Here is a 14,000-nt window from a genome sequence, read left to right as displayed (position 1 = left end):
AAGGCTCTGCTTTCTGGGCCTTGCCCTTTGCAACGTGGTAGTTTCACACAACACCCTCCGGTTAAGACTTCCTGATATCGCAGCTCAGCTAAAAACGGACAAACTAACCCACACAAATGTGAAGTTTCTAAACCATCTCATGTGATGGATTAGCTTAGACTCAGGAAAGCATCAGTTCTCCTGAAAATAACCTGTAAGCTAGTGGCATGCTGACTTTTGCAGATAGGGAAGGTCTGAAAGCTGATAGAAAAGTTTCTCTCTGGGGCAGCAACTCCTTGGCCCCATGTGGCTCGTGTTTGGCACACCTTCATTTCTCTTGAGACTCAGGGTTGTCTCTGGCATACCTGTGATATGTATTTATACGAATACTTTGGAAAAAAAAAAAGGCAGCTATAAGAGAAGCACCTAAATGCTTGCTAAGGGATGTGTCGTAACTCACAGCCAGGAAAACATTTCCATGATGACCAGTTTTAGGTCTCAACTGCAGTTTGCTCCTGTCATCCTAGCAAAGGTGGAGGAATGCCTGGATGCAAACTTCCACAAGAGACTGCGACACAGAGGCACCAACTGAAGCTTTTTACACACATGAAAAGCTTTCTCATGTCAATGTCTCCAACCTGATAAAGTGTTAGATTCTAGGGACATATATTAGTTCAGTAATTTGTTTACTTAAGTAATATATTCATAGTGCACCATATCTGACCACGACTGTAAACAACTGCAGTCAACTGACAATTCAATTGAAAAAGAACATTCTGCTAAAACCTGCCAGCTGGTCACGTTCATTCTGCTGCAACAGCTCTGTGCTCTTTGGCCACAATAAAATGAATGGCTTTATAGCATTGGAAAACATTTTTGTCGTTCTTCAGTATCACTGTGGATTTATCTCATAAGGAATGAAGTGTGAGATAAAAAGGCATCCAACAACACTTCAGTCTCTGAATTGAACAGCCAGCAAAATGATATGCAGCTGGCATGGAAGAATAGACATTTAAGGTTAGTTTGAAATGCAGACAGAAGGGGGGGGAAAAAGGAAGAAAAAAAAAAAAGGCAAATAGTCCAGTAAGAATAAAAAGTAGAATAAGAAACTGAGCAAGTGACTCTTTGTTTTGGGCCAGTATATCCACCACTAGTTGCTGTATGTTGCTTTGGGAAACATGAGACTGGCACCAAAACACTTCAAACAACACAAACCCCCCACCCTATTCCTAGGCTGATGGCTCTCCTTGAAATGTCCCTCAAATCTCTTTCCGTACTGTGGCTCGGATGTTGCTGAACATTTTGCCTATGGCCTCATACAATGGGTCGCAGAACGTGTGGATGAAGATCGAATAGATGCGGCTAATGCACTGGATCTCAATCAGGTAGCTCCTTATGCACGGCACCACCGCCCAGATGTGCAGGAATGACAAAATGGCAAAGTAGATGCCCCAGATGAGAGCAAGAGGAATGCCAAAGATTGCTGTCAGTAAACGATAAAACCAGTATTTGGTTACAGTGAAGGTGGTAAAACTGGCCTTCCAAATCCCATCAAAGCTGTGTGTCCCCTCTGGCTCAGCAATCACATCTTCAAAATCAATCTGCAGCAAAGAACACAAAGTCAGGTCAGTCAGGCGATCTCATCAGGAGTGGATTCCAGAAACTCCTTTCCTGGAGAGCAACGGTCCCCCGCAACAAGACACCAAAGCACGTACTTCCGACATCCCAACAGGATTTGACCCATTTTAACACATCATTTAAGCCAAGAATCGTTTCAAGGACCATCTTTTCCTGGTGACTATCAAGGAGCTTTGATAATTAACTCAAAACTAAACATCTAAATTCTGGATGGAGACAAACTGTACAAAATACATTTTCCTCATATCCTACAGCCCTAAGGGTATGGAGTGCCCTTGAAGTCTACTTAGGGGATGAACCAGGTGAACAGAATCATCATGCTTTCATTGCCTAACTTAACCATTTTACATCTTCACAAATGGAATAAATGCAGTCACTACTTTGACTTTTTACACATCTCAAGCATGCGTCAATAAAATGTGTTTTATTCATCTGAATTTTCTCATCCTTCCTTGTATAGCATTGCTTAATTTTGACAGTCAACAAATGCAATGTAAGCCTAGCAATTTAACTTTGAAATAGGCATAGATAGTTGTTAACAGTAAAAAAAACCCAGAATGCTGAATCCAGATTCATCATAGATCTGCATCAGGTGAAGCTCCTTCTTCATCTGAAAGGGTTAGGGAGCTCATTCATCTTATTAGATGTAAGGAGGCTCTTCACATTACAACCATTTAGTTCTAGCCTATCCTGTTTATGTGCTAACACTGTTCATGAAAGACGTGGCCAGGCTAACATATTAATATTTAGAAGGAACACACTCTTCCACATATTTCATAGTTTTGACTATTCATAAATTGTTCCAAAAGTCACACAAGGAAGCAGTGCATTCCAACAGGCATATTTTACCGCTCTCTGTTGAAACACTGAGCTCTTCAGGAAGCTTAATTGTCATAACATTTCTATTAGAAAATTAACAGAATTGCAATGATAGTTTGGCTCTGCGTCACACAAACATGTGTTTGATATAACTCACAATACAGGATATTTAATTTAGTCAGCACTACCAATTGTATAGGTACTGCATTCAACAGGAAAAAAACCATCATGATGCTATTCCTCGGCAAGAAACAAAATAACTGTTTAAATCAGATGAAAGAAAAAAAAAAAAGAAATTGCATTCCTGGGACAGGATCCCAAAGTCAGATGATACTGCTGCTGTAAGTGAAGATTTACAGGAGCAGAGTAAGTATGATATGAGCCAGCGGCCTCAGAAATCCAGGCAACAGTACCTTAACATGCTGGAAGGAGGTGAATATACACACATACACTCAGTATAAGTACTGCTTATACTATAGGAAAAGGCTCACAATCAGTTCTTCTAAAATATACATAAAAATTGGAGAGAACTCCTCCGCCTCTCCTGTTGAGTCTTCAGTCACCTCCAAACAGATGTTACCAACTCACTATGAAGGGAAAAATACAGGAAAATCACTGGACTGTCCGGTTTCTTAAACAAAACAAAGCACAACTGTACAGTATAGATGCAAATTACTTGAAGAACTCCGAAGTCATCCTTGGGAAGAAATTTTTGAATCAGTTGTGATATCAAGTATCTTCAATGCCTAACATCAAGATGGTTTAATTCAACATTATTGGGCCTAAACATCGCCCTCTGCCTGCTCTGTGCCATGCTGCCATCTAGTAAGACAGAGCAAGAAACATTCCTGGATGTTTTGTAATCTTTTTACCACATGAAACAACCAGATGTCCTTGTATCAGTTATGAGATTTTAGGACTGCATCATGAAAGAAAAAAGAAAAGGTTGTAGATATATACATGAAGACGTCAATGATATCTACTGATAATGACATCTAACTGTATTAGATCTATTCCTGCCTCTGCCCCCCCTGCAAAAAAAAAAAAAAGATTTAAAGATCTGCATTGTTCACTGAAATCAATCTCATTCAACTGAGTACACATATTGAAAAAACTGATGCCTGAGTTTATGGCGCAAGTACATCTGCTTTTTCTAATACACAAACATACTTCTATTATCTGCTTCTTCAGCTATTCAAAAGCAAACATTTTCTTGTAGCCCATATCCCATGTTAGATCATTTTCAAAGCAAATGGGTGTTCTCGGCTTATTATCAACCTTTCCTTGAAATCAGATACTAAAAATATGCAGAAGATGGCAAACCCCAAGATGATTACAGCAAAAAAAGATGCTTCTCAAAAAATGATACTACATGAAGATTACATTTTTTTCTCATAGATTGAGTCTAGTCCTCTTATTCTAAAACTTCTGGCAATTTATTGCATGCTCCCCACAAGATGATGTGATCATTGGCAGAGCCAGTTTGTGTACACAGGCATCATGCAGCTGCTCAGTGCATCAAGTGCTATTCAGGGTCATGCCTAAAGTCTCTTTATTCAGCTCAGTCATGGTGGTGTGCATTGTGCAGTTTTTCAGCTGGCTGATAAGGGAAATATTAAATTTCAGCATTTGCATTGAGCTCTAGCCTCTTCATGGTTACATCTTTAATTTAGCTAAGTGGGACCTATTTTTATCAGCAAAGCATATTTTTGGCATACAAAAAGAAAAACATTGGTTAATGTGAATTTCCTAGAACTTTAAAAATAAATAGTAAGACTGGCCTGTAATTTGATTCCTTTCAAAGTAATTCATTATACTGACTGCTTTACTGAACAATGAAAGCTGGTAAACTCATTGGTTTTCAAATCAACTAGTAAACTTTCTGTAAATGTGATTCTCAGTAACTAATGTTTTTAGCCTGTTGTGCCGTCCAAGATGTCCACGGAGTTAACTCTAGGGAGCTGACAGAAGGATCACGCCATATAACATTTCTAGATGGACAGCCTTGTCCTCATTCCAGAAGATGCTAGTATTAACAACATTTATGGTATATCTTTGGCTAGGATTTCCCAGTCACACACAGTTGTCCTAGAAGTACTCAAGAATCAATATGTCTGTGAGATTATAATACTGCTGTATTTGTGCCACCAACAATTGTCAAGAGGTGGTTTTCTTGGAGTAATTTCAACAGTTCTCAGAATGTTTCTACCAATGCACAAAGCGGACTGGATGGTGCTATAGGAATCATAGCTCATGTCTCACTTTTGTGTATTTCCCATTTCATTATTCCTCCAGTCCCATGTTCCACATTGCTTTGGTTTGAATAAGGGAGAAACTAAACCAAACTTGAGAGTGAAAAGACAGAAAAACTCTAGAAACTCTCAGCTGAATACAGTAATTGTCTTCTCCCTGAGCCGTAAGAACATTATGAAATTACATACATGTCAAGAGAGTCCAGCTATGACTGGAACATGAACCTCTGCAGTGCTGCTGTCCAAATCCAGACTTACTCGCAGCACTGTAAAGTCTAAATAAAGATAGGCAGAGCTGAGGTAACCTGGGCTCTTCTCAGCTGCTAACAGATCACGTACAGATCCACTGGCTGGGAAATGTGCTATTTATTTCACTGTTCAGGCAGTAGAAGTAAGTCCCTACACTGCAGGAACTGAGATATCACCCAGATTCTTCCTGCACTGAACCACTCCCATGAAAGATCCTGTTTTTAACTCACAGGGATCAGTCCTCCCCAGGCAGCAGGAGCAATCAGTGACTGGGTGCATTTTCTCTTGCTATGGGTTACATTTCCATCACCCTGATTGCACACTCCTCAGTCTCTCCTATTACTGTCTGGTTTTCAGTTCAGTAGCACTCCGTGACAGTGAGTGTCATCAGGCTGATAAGGGGAGTCCAACTGAACTAGGTAAAGTAAAAACAGGACTGACAGGCGAAAGAGAAGTGGCCAGAAATATGTTTCTAGGGAAGAAAGACACTCTCATTTCTGGAAACAAACCTAACTGCTTTGCAAGGGTAAGAGAACCTTTTTTAGGGTATTGTTTCTCAAGGCCACTTTTGACAAAGCATCACATGCATGTAGATCTGTGAAGAACTCTGCTTTATCTACGTGATGGCACACTTAGGTTAGGCACAGGTCTTATTCAGTAAACTGCATGTTTGGTGTGTAGTTTGTTCCTCCAGAGCTGTCAGGCTGTGCTGTCAAACCACGCTGAGTTATTTGCCAAGCTAATGAAAATACAGGCACGTTCACTGGTGACAAGAAGAGAAGTAAAGGAAATTTCTTTTGACCCTATAAAGGATGCTAATAACTTGCTACAGCCTTCTGCTTCAGCCAAAGCTATTAAACACCATCAACTCCTGTTCCATGCCTACAATACACTTCCTGACTTCAGCTATTCTTTGTTTCCTACTATTCAGTTTGGTAAAGCCAGTTTTTTACATTGCTTGAAGCTTTTGTCTGATTCTGCTACAAGAATTACTGCAGCTTCTTTTGCTCTGCATATGTTTATTAAACTTTTATCAGGAAATTAAGGAACCTCCTTTGATTCTAAAAGAGATTTATTTACAAGAAAGGGAAATGGTATGAGCAATTTTTTTTCAAAGTCTGTTTAAATAAAAATGCATTAATTACAAAAGCTTGGCAGTGTGAAGTTACTGTTTTCTCAAAAAAACCCCAACAAACCAACCAAAAAACAACCCAACCCAGCTCACTTAAGAATATAAGCTTTATATACTGAAACAGCAAAACGGTCGAGCTGTTGACCTTGCAACTTTAGTCTCTATGTATCAAAACCTGGCAGCCTGGAAAAGTGTGTTAAATGCCAACCTCAAATTGCCTACTTAGCAGTTATGTTTCTCCTCCAAAGTTTGTTCTTTGAGGTACATAATATCCATTACATAGAAAAATTTACTGTGCTGGACCAGAAAAAAATTTTTAAGGCCATCAGCATTTTAAGGGGGCTTTGACCTCATCTACATTTCTGTGCTTGTAACTATAATTATTCAAATCTTTGCATGTGGTAGCTGTGTGCTGCTACTGTGCTCACAGTTTGCACAGACAGGCACCACCACTACTCCACTACTCCAGAAGGAGCCCAAACAAGCACTGAGGATGCCTGCATTTTTGAGTACCATCAATACCTTTTAGAGTCAGTGAAAAGATGCTCAGATTCTTACTCAGGATCTCTCTTGACTGATCACTAATATCTCCAGTCAAGCAAATCACTTAAATATGCACACAACCTGAAAAATGTGAAGTGTCCCACTGATGTTAGTATGCTTATATGCTCTGCCAGACCAGGGCTATAGCCAAGTCTGAATATACACTTGTACAAGAAGGAGTCACAAGCTAGTTTTCTTTAATTTTTAGCACAGAGTATGGGAACTGTCTTTACTACTTACCCGGTGCTGTTTTTACACAGGCCTTCCCCTGATACCAAGAATGTAAGTAGAATATTGTTTCATCACATTATATTGTGTCCCTATAAGACTTGGAAGAGACATATAGAAAAAAGCAGATATGATATTTTTTTCTGTTGTGAGAAATGCAATTTGTAAATTTTACCAATGAATTTAATGTCCCTTAAAGAAACATTCATCGGAAGAAAACGTTTAAAAGATCATGAGTCACATTTGGGAGGTGATGTTCAGGACAGGTGCAGCACTACTAACTTTGGAGAAGGCTGTAGTGTATATCATTAAACATTACAAAATGCATGAGCATATGAGATCATTATTAGTTTTTTTACTTCCACATACTATTTGAAACTTAAAAATTGACAGTTACAGTGCTTGGAAAACAAAGGCATCACCACAGAAGCAAAAAAACCCGAAGCAATAAGCTCACAACCATTCTGTTAAACTGGTGATACCAGCTAAACTTAAACATGTTTTCTTGACCTTTTGAAATACCATGTTTTCATATCTGCTGGTGCTTGTCTTCCTGACTACTACCACAGTTGATGAGAAAGTAATGAAAAAGTGTATTACATTGTTTCTACTGAAGCCAAGGGAAGGAGCATGGGAGGAGTTGGGACTCGTAGGGGTAAAGCCGCTCTTCTCTTTTCCCTCACCTCCCAGACACCAGAAGACTTCACTATTTTGACGGTGTAGGGTGTAGCACATGGTAGCACTTCATGGCTGCAAGGCTACAGGAAAGAAGAACAGGAGGACACTTGGCTGCCAGCTGTAGGAAGAGGTCCAATACTGTCCCTGAGGATGCACATCCATGCCATAGTTGCATGGGATGACAGGAACCTGAACATCATCTTCATTTGTTTCTACTCTAAAGAATCACTCACTGTTTTCAGAGCACCGTGTCACCTCCCCTGGCAAACGTTTACCTGCAGTTATGCAGAGAAGCTGGTACTTTTTTCCTACAAACATACAGCTTCGTGACGCCTAGATGTTCTACTTCCTCGCTAATCATGTAGATAATCGTATAGTGTTATAAAGGCAAAACTAATCCTATTCCAGAGTATTTATATGAGCCCTGGGCTATAGCATGGGCAACTACAAAACATGAACATCCAGCAGTGTGCAAAGGTAAGTTCCATTCCAAGACAAGAAATCACCCAAACTCTTGGTATGGTGGCAAGCACCTAACAAGGAACCCCAGGAGCCTCTCCACAGAGGGGAGCTCCTCGGGCTGCCTCGCAGCAAAATTAGGCTCTGCCCATCAACCTTGGGCTCTTCAGAGCGCACTGGACTTGTGGAGACTGCTCAGATCAGCAGGCAAAACTCTCATTCCTTTGTACAAAACCAGAGATGCCATAAGCACAGATGGCTAGGACTATAGGTTTTGTCTAAAGCTGGCTAAATGCACCAAAAATGACAAATAACTGCAAGATGAATGAAATCCTAAACAAGCAAGCAGAACTGTTCCACCCCGGTTACTGGTTCAAACTGATCAATCAATTTGCCTTACATTCCCTGTCTCCCTGTGCCTGCTTTCCTTAACATGTCAAGAAAACAGCATTCTGCTAGCAGATTTGTCAATGGAAATAGTGACTCTTTCCTGAGTACTACAGAGTATGCCAGAAAACCAAACAATGCTTTAACAAACATGGATATTAATACTGGAAAATGGAGTTGAAGGGCTACACTCTTGTAGCCCGAGAAGAAAACCAGTTCAGTCAGGAGTAGGCTCTACCATACAAATAACAAATATTCAAATGGATGCGAACAACTTAAAATATTGTCATGAATTAGAAAAAAAGGTTGTGATTGCAGATCACCATTTCACAAACTGGAAATCGATGAAAACAGCATAAAAATAACTTACTGCTAATTACTGAGAGAACAGCCTCCTTCTGCCTGCTCATCCTGAATTACTGATTACACTCCAGAAATGCCCTGGTGAAGGGCCTTGCTTTATCAGATGGGCAGGCTTGTCAAAATCTGCGGAAGTACTTGTGAGAAAAATGCGACTGATGCCAACGGGTCAGTACTGCAGCAACCAGCCATTCTCCAGAGGTCTCTTCCTGAAGCACTCGCCTGTCCTGTCTCAACATAATCCAGCAGAAGGACAGACCAGCAGCTTCAAGGAGACTCCTGCACTCCTCTGCAACACAGCTGAGCCTCCTGTGCAGGTGGGGGTACCAGTTCCTTGGAAAATATGTTGATGTCGTAGAGTATGCAGTCAGAAAATAAAGTGTCTGCTTTCCTCCTTGGAAATGGCTCCTGGGAGCTTATTGCAGTGTTCCCAAAGATGCACTCTTAAGAAGCTTTCTTCATTTTATTGTTTCATGTTCCACAGTTCCTTGTTTGATACAGCCATTTTAGCAAAGCATTTTGATACGTCTGTGTGCATATGCATCCACATATGTCTGTCTGTCTGTATGTTTAAAGAGGGAGACTCATCAACATGAAGTCCAGGGTGAAGTTTTGACTACACTACAGATAACAGGAATTATTTTATTGATTCCGGTGGGGTCTGGAGTTAACCAGAATCCAGAAACATTAATAAAAGCAAAGATACTCTGTAAAGAGTTTTTATATTTTATATTGTATACATATATTATATTGTATATATATTTATATTCTAGTATTATATTGACTTCAATGCAGGTTTACAGACCTGTTATTAAAGTAATAAACTGCCATTAAGTGTAACTTTTTAGAACTTGCTCTAGCTTCATCCCTCCTAAATTTAGGCACTAATGGGAAATGGAAATGCAGTGACCTTGTACTCTTTAGAAGTAGGTGCAGAGTGACAGGCAAGTTTGGAGGGTGCTTCAGATTTGGAATTCTGCCTTTTTTTTCTCTATCATCTGTGAAGGGAGTCTAATGAGAGGAGACTCTTAACTAGGAATACTACCCGTAAACACATTCCTGTTAACTGCTGCCATACTTTTCAGCAAATCTATATAACCTGTTCTTTTCCCTCATTTCCACCTGAATACGCTTACTGATGACAGTGAGTGTGCAGCGATGCCCAACTGCTTCTCTGTTCCTCTACAAAAATTTGCCTCCTCACTTGATCTGTTGGAAGGTTGTCTTTCTTATGGAAGGTCTTAAGTTACTGATCCTTAAATATGAGGTAACTATATCTTTAGTATCTCATAAAAATTAAGATACCATTAGTCTACAGTTCTGGTCTTGTCATAAACTCCACTGCAACAGAAATATATGAACTTGGATTTTATAAAATGATCTGAGACTTTATGGCTGAGGTCTATAGGAGATGTTAACCTTGTCTTGAAGAAGAACTGCATGTGTTTTCATAGTATTTGTCTGAATTCTGAGAAGGGATTTCAAAGTCAACAGAGGAAGTGTTGCAATCAGTCTATGAGACACCTTTAGGCTTCTTTGAAACTCCGAGTACAAATTCAGCACAGTGGGAGTCTGGACAAGGAATGTGATGCTTTCACCTTCAGCTGTGAGAGGATCTTCTCACTTCTTATCTAGGAAGCTGAATTTATCAGTTCCCATGCATTTGAAAATAAAGAACACAACCCAGATAAATAAAAGCATATGGACAAACCGCACCCTTGTACACCACCATTAACATCTATAGCACAGCTCCTTGACTATCTTGAATAAAATCAGGTGCAAGTCTTATCAATTAATGTGTTCATTAGAGTGGGGATAGTAGTACTGAAGCTGTTTGTCCTTTTGAATGCTAATCTGATGACACAATTTCTGACAAGAATGATATTGCAAAGTTTGTTTTGAAACTATCAAAAGACATCTTCATAAGAAATCTGCCAGAAAAATATAAAGGGACTAACAGAGTTAAACCTGACTTCCCAATATCTCAAATGAAATTAAATGACACTGCTTCTCTTTCATCTTCAAAATAACAAAACCTTTTAAGTCCAAGATGTTTTTTATTACTGTTGTTTGTCTGAAAAAAAAAGAGCGATAGTAGTTCTGGATCAAAAAGCTCAAAAAAATAAATTGCTGATGTAGATGTCATGCCGCTGTCTGCTTATTACAAGGGTATTTGAGAGTTGTGGGAAATACAAACTTTTCTTAGTTAGAACTATATCTCTCTTCAGTTTTCCAGAGATCACAAGTTTTACCAAATCATCCAAATTAATTTGTATTTTTGTCTCTCTGTTGCCTAAAATAAAACAAAGAACAAATTCTCACTTGAGATCTCATGGGGAGATCATTCTATTATACACATTTTCCCTCTTCCCTCTGGAGAGTTTTGGATTTCAGTTTTTTGTGTTTTGATTTAGACATCCATACTCTTCTGCAACAGAATATGGTATTTCTATTCATATAGTGGGCTAAAAATTCTAAAATGAATTAAAATTTCTAAAATTTTCTAACATATAATCTGAATTCTGTTTACTTTATCAGAAATGAAAAGTATTTGTTTCCTCTGAATCTGAGATAGTGTTCAATAAATTCTAAAAAAGGAACATCCATGCTCAATCGCTGGCTCTGTCCCCATGGCCATCAAATGAACATTTTGCTATGGAGTTATGAGTCATGTTCATCATGCTAAGCAAGAAGGCAGTGCATAAGGCTTTAATAATACTATGAGCTTAAATGCAAACACATTTGTTTGAGAAAAACGCTTTCATTAGAACAAATGCCATTATTACCCATAATCGTACGGACATTCAGAAATTCCATGTCTGGGAACTCCTAATTAATGTTCAAGAAAGCTGCTTTTCAGAACTCCAAGACCTCAGTCAGTTCTCGTCTAAACCAGTGTTCATAATGAATGACTCAGGTTTTTAATCTCTCACTCCTAGACTAGCTTTGGAAGAAATATTTGAAACAGAACTGCATCATGTGGATAGTCAGAGTCAAACATTTTAACATTCTTGCATTTTAAACCTAAACCCCACAACTGAACAGTAGTATGACACAAAGTTTCAGAATAATTTGATTTACATGCAGATGTGTAAAAGTAAGGTGCTGTGTCTAAGCTACGTGTATTGTCAATGGAGAGAAATCTGCACTTTGAGAGCACCGCTCCTCCCATCCCACAGCCAGGCCTAAACTTTGGGATGTGAATCTGCTTCCAGAGGCATCCAATGTCCATCACTGCCAACAGCGGACAAGAACATACACATACACACATATTTAAACTTATATATTTATACTGATGTATTTAAATGTAAGTATATATTTTCACGAGACTTTTAACAATATCCGAAAACAAAGGGGATCTGCTTTAAATTTAATTCCTTGTTTTAAAAAAAGTACCTGCCTGAGTTCTCCCTGGTTTTACCATGTTGAAGACCAGAACTATGCTCCTCCCAGGCTGACACCTGTTGTCACATCAGAGGGACAGCACTCTATGCCTTAGCCCTCCCATCCGAAAAGGGGAGAGGATGTTTCCTTCCACGAGGTTCTCAGGTGTGGACACAGGAGGTGCTCTGTGTAGTCATCTCACTGTGCTTCTTACACTGTGCTCAGGGCAAGAGGGAGGGACCGCAATTGTGAAAAATTAAATAACAAGGCAAATTGCTATTTAAAAACTCTCTCTTTTTATTAGAAAGCAGCAGAAACTGTAAATGGCTTTAAAATGGCTGAGTAATACTTTCCTCCCTAATGCCTACAGAAGATGTTATGGTATTTGTTAACATCTGACTACAAATTCCAGACTTTTCCTTGCAGTGAGCTGAATTGCCCTTAACTGCATTAGCTTTAAGTGGAAGACATGACTACATAACTGTTTAAAACTCAGTACAAAAGCTCTGCATCCTTACATCTGTAGCCAAGTACTGGATTTTTTTTTTCCAGACAGAAAAGGACTCTTATGCAACAAACAGCAGATAAACACCACTTGTTTAAAACAAAATAATAATTATGTTCTGGATGGCAGACCAGGCAGAAGCCTTTCTTCCTGGCACACCACCATAGGAAAAAACCATCTGGCTGCAGATGTGACTGCACGTTTGGTCCCCACTTGTCCCAAAGGAGTAGACTTTGCAAGGTTGGCTGCAAGGTCTGTCCCCATTCTGAGCAAGGAGCAAGGAAGTACTGAGAAGTGCAAGCCACAGGAACACATTTTCCCTCCTCTAAACTTTGTGCAGACTTGACCACAGATACTTTGAGAAACTGAACCCCAAAGAGTTGGAACACTGTAATTCAGCCATACTCAGGAAAACACAAATACTGTGTCAGGAAACAGCAAGAGCAAAGGCTGAACTTCAGGCACCTTCCCATGAATCCTGTGTCATCATAGAATGAATAAGAAAAAAAAAAGATCAGCTTTCTATCCTGTTTGTTGCGTCTTATCACATGTAAATAAAAAATGTGGGACACACGTCCAAGAGCAGAATCACCCAGTGAAGGACATACGAAATATACACAACTGTGAGGCAAGACTGCTGTATAATCACCAGACTGACTCCCAGAGAGCTCCAAAGTGCCCAGACGCTGTTTCTCCCTTGCTCGATTCCCTCCGTGCCTCCTGCACGAATAGCCAACTTCACAACCCAATGCCTCAAGGCATGGGACCACCACTGCACGTTCTCCCCCTGCCGAGGTGACGCACAAGGGCGTATGAAGAAAAAACTCCTTCCCTTCCGCTCCCTGCTGAAGGAATTGCAACAGGAAGGAAATTCTGGTGATTTTACTAGATCGTGCTTCCTCCAGCTCAGAGCTGCCAACTCAGGTTTGGCAAGGCCTCATTTCAACCCCTCTCTGAACAGAAACCCAGTCATTTGCTCCACTTTTCTGGAAACTTCACAACACTTATCTTCCACTTCGTAGCTAATCTTTATCAATGATGGTAGCTGATGGTAACTGATCTTTAACATCTTTATCAATGATCTGGATGAGAGGATTGAGTGCTCCTTCAGTAAGTTTGCAGATGACACCAAACTGGGTGGGAGTGTTGATCTGCTTGAGGGTAGGAAGGCTCTGCAGAGGGACCTGGACAGGCTGGATTTGATGGGCTGAAGCCAACTGCATGAGGTTTAACAAGGACAAGTGCTGGGTCCTGCACTTGGGTCACAATAACCTCATGCAGTGCTACAGGCTTGGGAATGAGTGGCTGGAAAGCTGCCAGGCAGAAAAGGATCTGGGAGTATTGGTTGACAGTCAACTGAACACGAGCCAGCAGTGTGCCCAGGTGG

General features: G+C 40.0%; 1 protein-coding gene across 1 annotated transcript; it reads right to left on the bottom strand.

Annotated features, from left to right (window-relative positions):
* Window positions 1-1,238: 1,238 nt before the first annotated feature.
* Window positions 1,239-1,618, bottom strand: CAV1 (caveolin 1, caveolae protein, 22kDa; the record flags this gene model as incomplete). The annotated part of the gene is made up of 1 exon (XM_010192477.1): window positions 1,239-1,618. A coding segment is annotated over one exon (380 nt), but the record flags the coding sequence as incomplete, so codon positions are not given.
* Window positions 1,619-14,000: the final 12,382 nt, after the last annotated feature.

The sequence above is a fragment of the Mesitornis unicolor genome, unplaced genomic scaffold, assembly GCF_000695765.1.
Source record: "Mesitornis unicolor isolate BGI_N332 unplaced genomic scaffold, ASM69576v1 scaffold25699, whole genome shotgun sequence".
Lineage (NCBI taxonomy): Eukaryota > Metazoa > Chordata > Aves > Mesitornithiformes > Mesitornithidae > Mesitornis > Mesitornis unicolor.
This window is presented reverse-complemented; position numbering and strand designations above follow the sequence as displayed.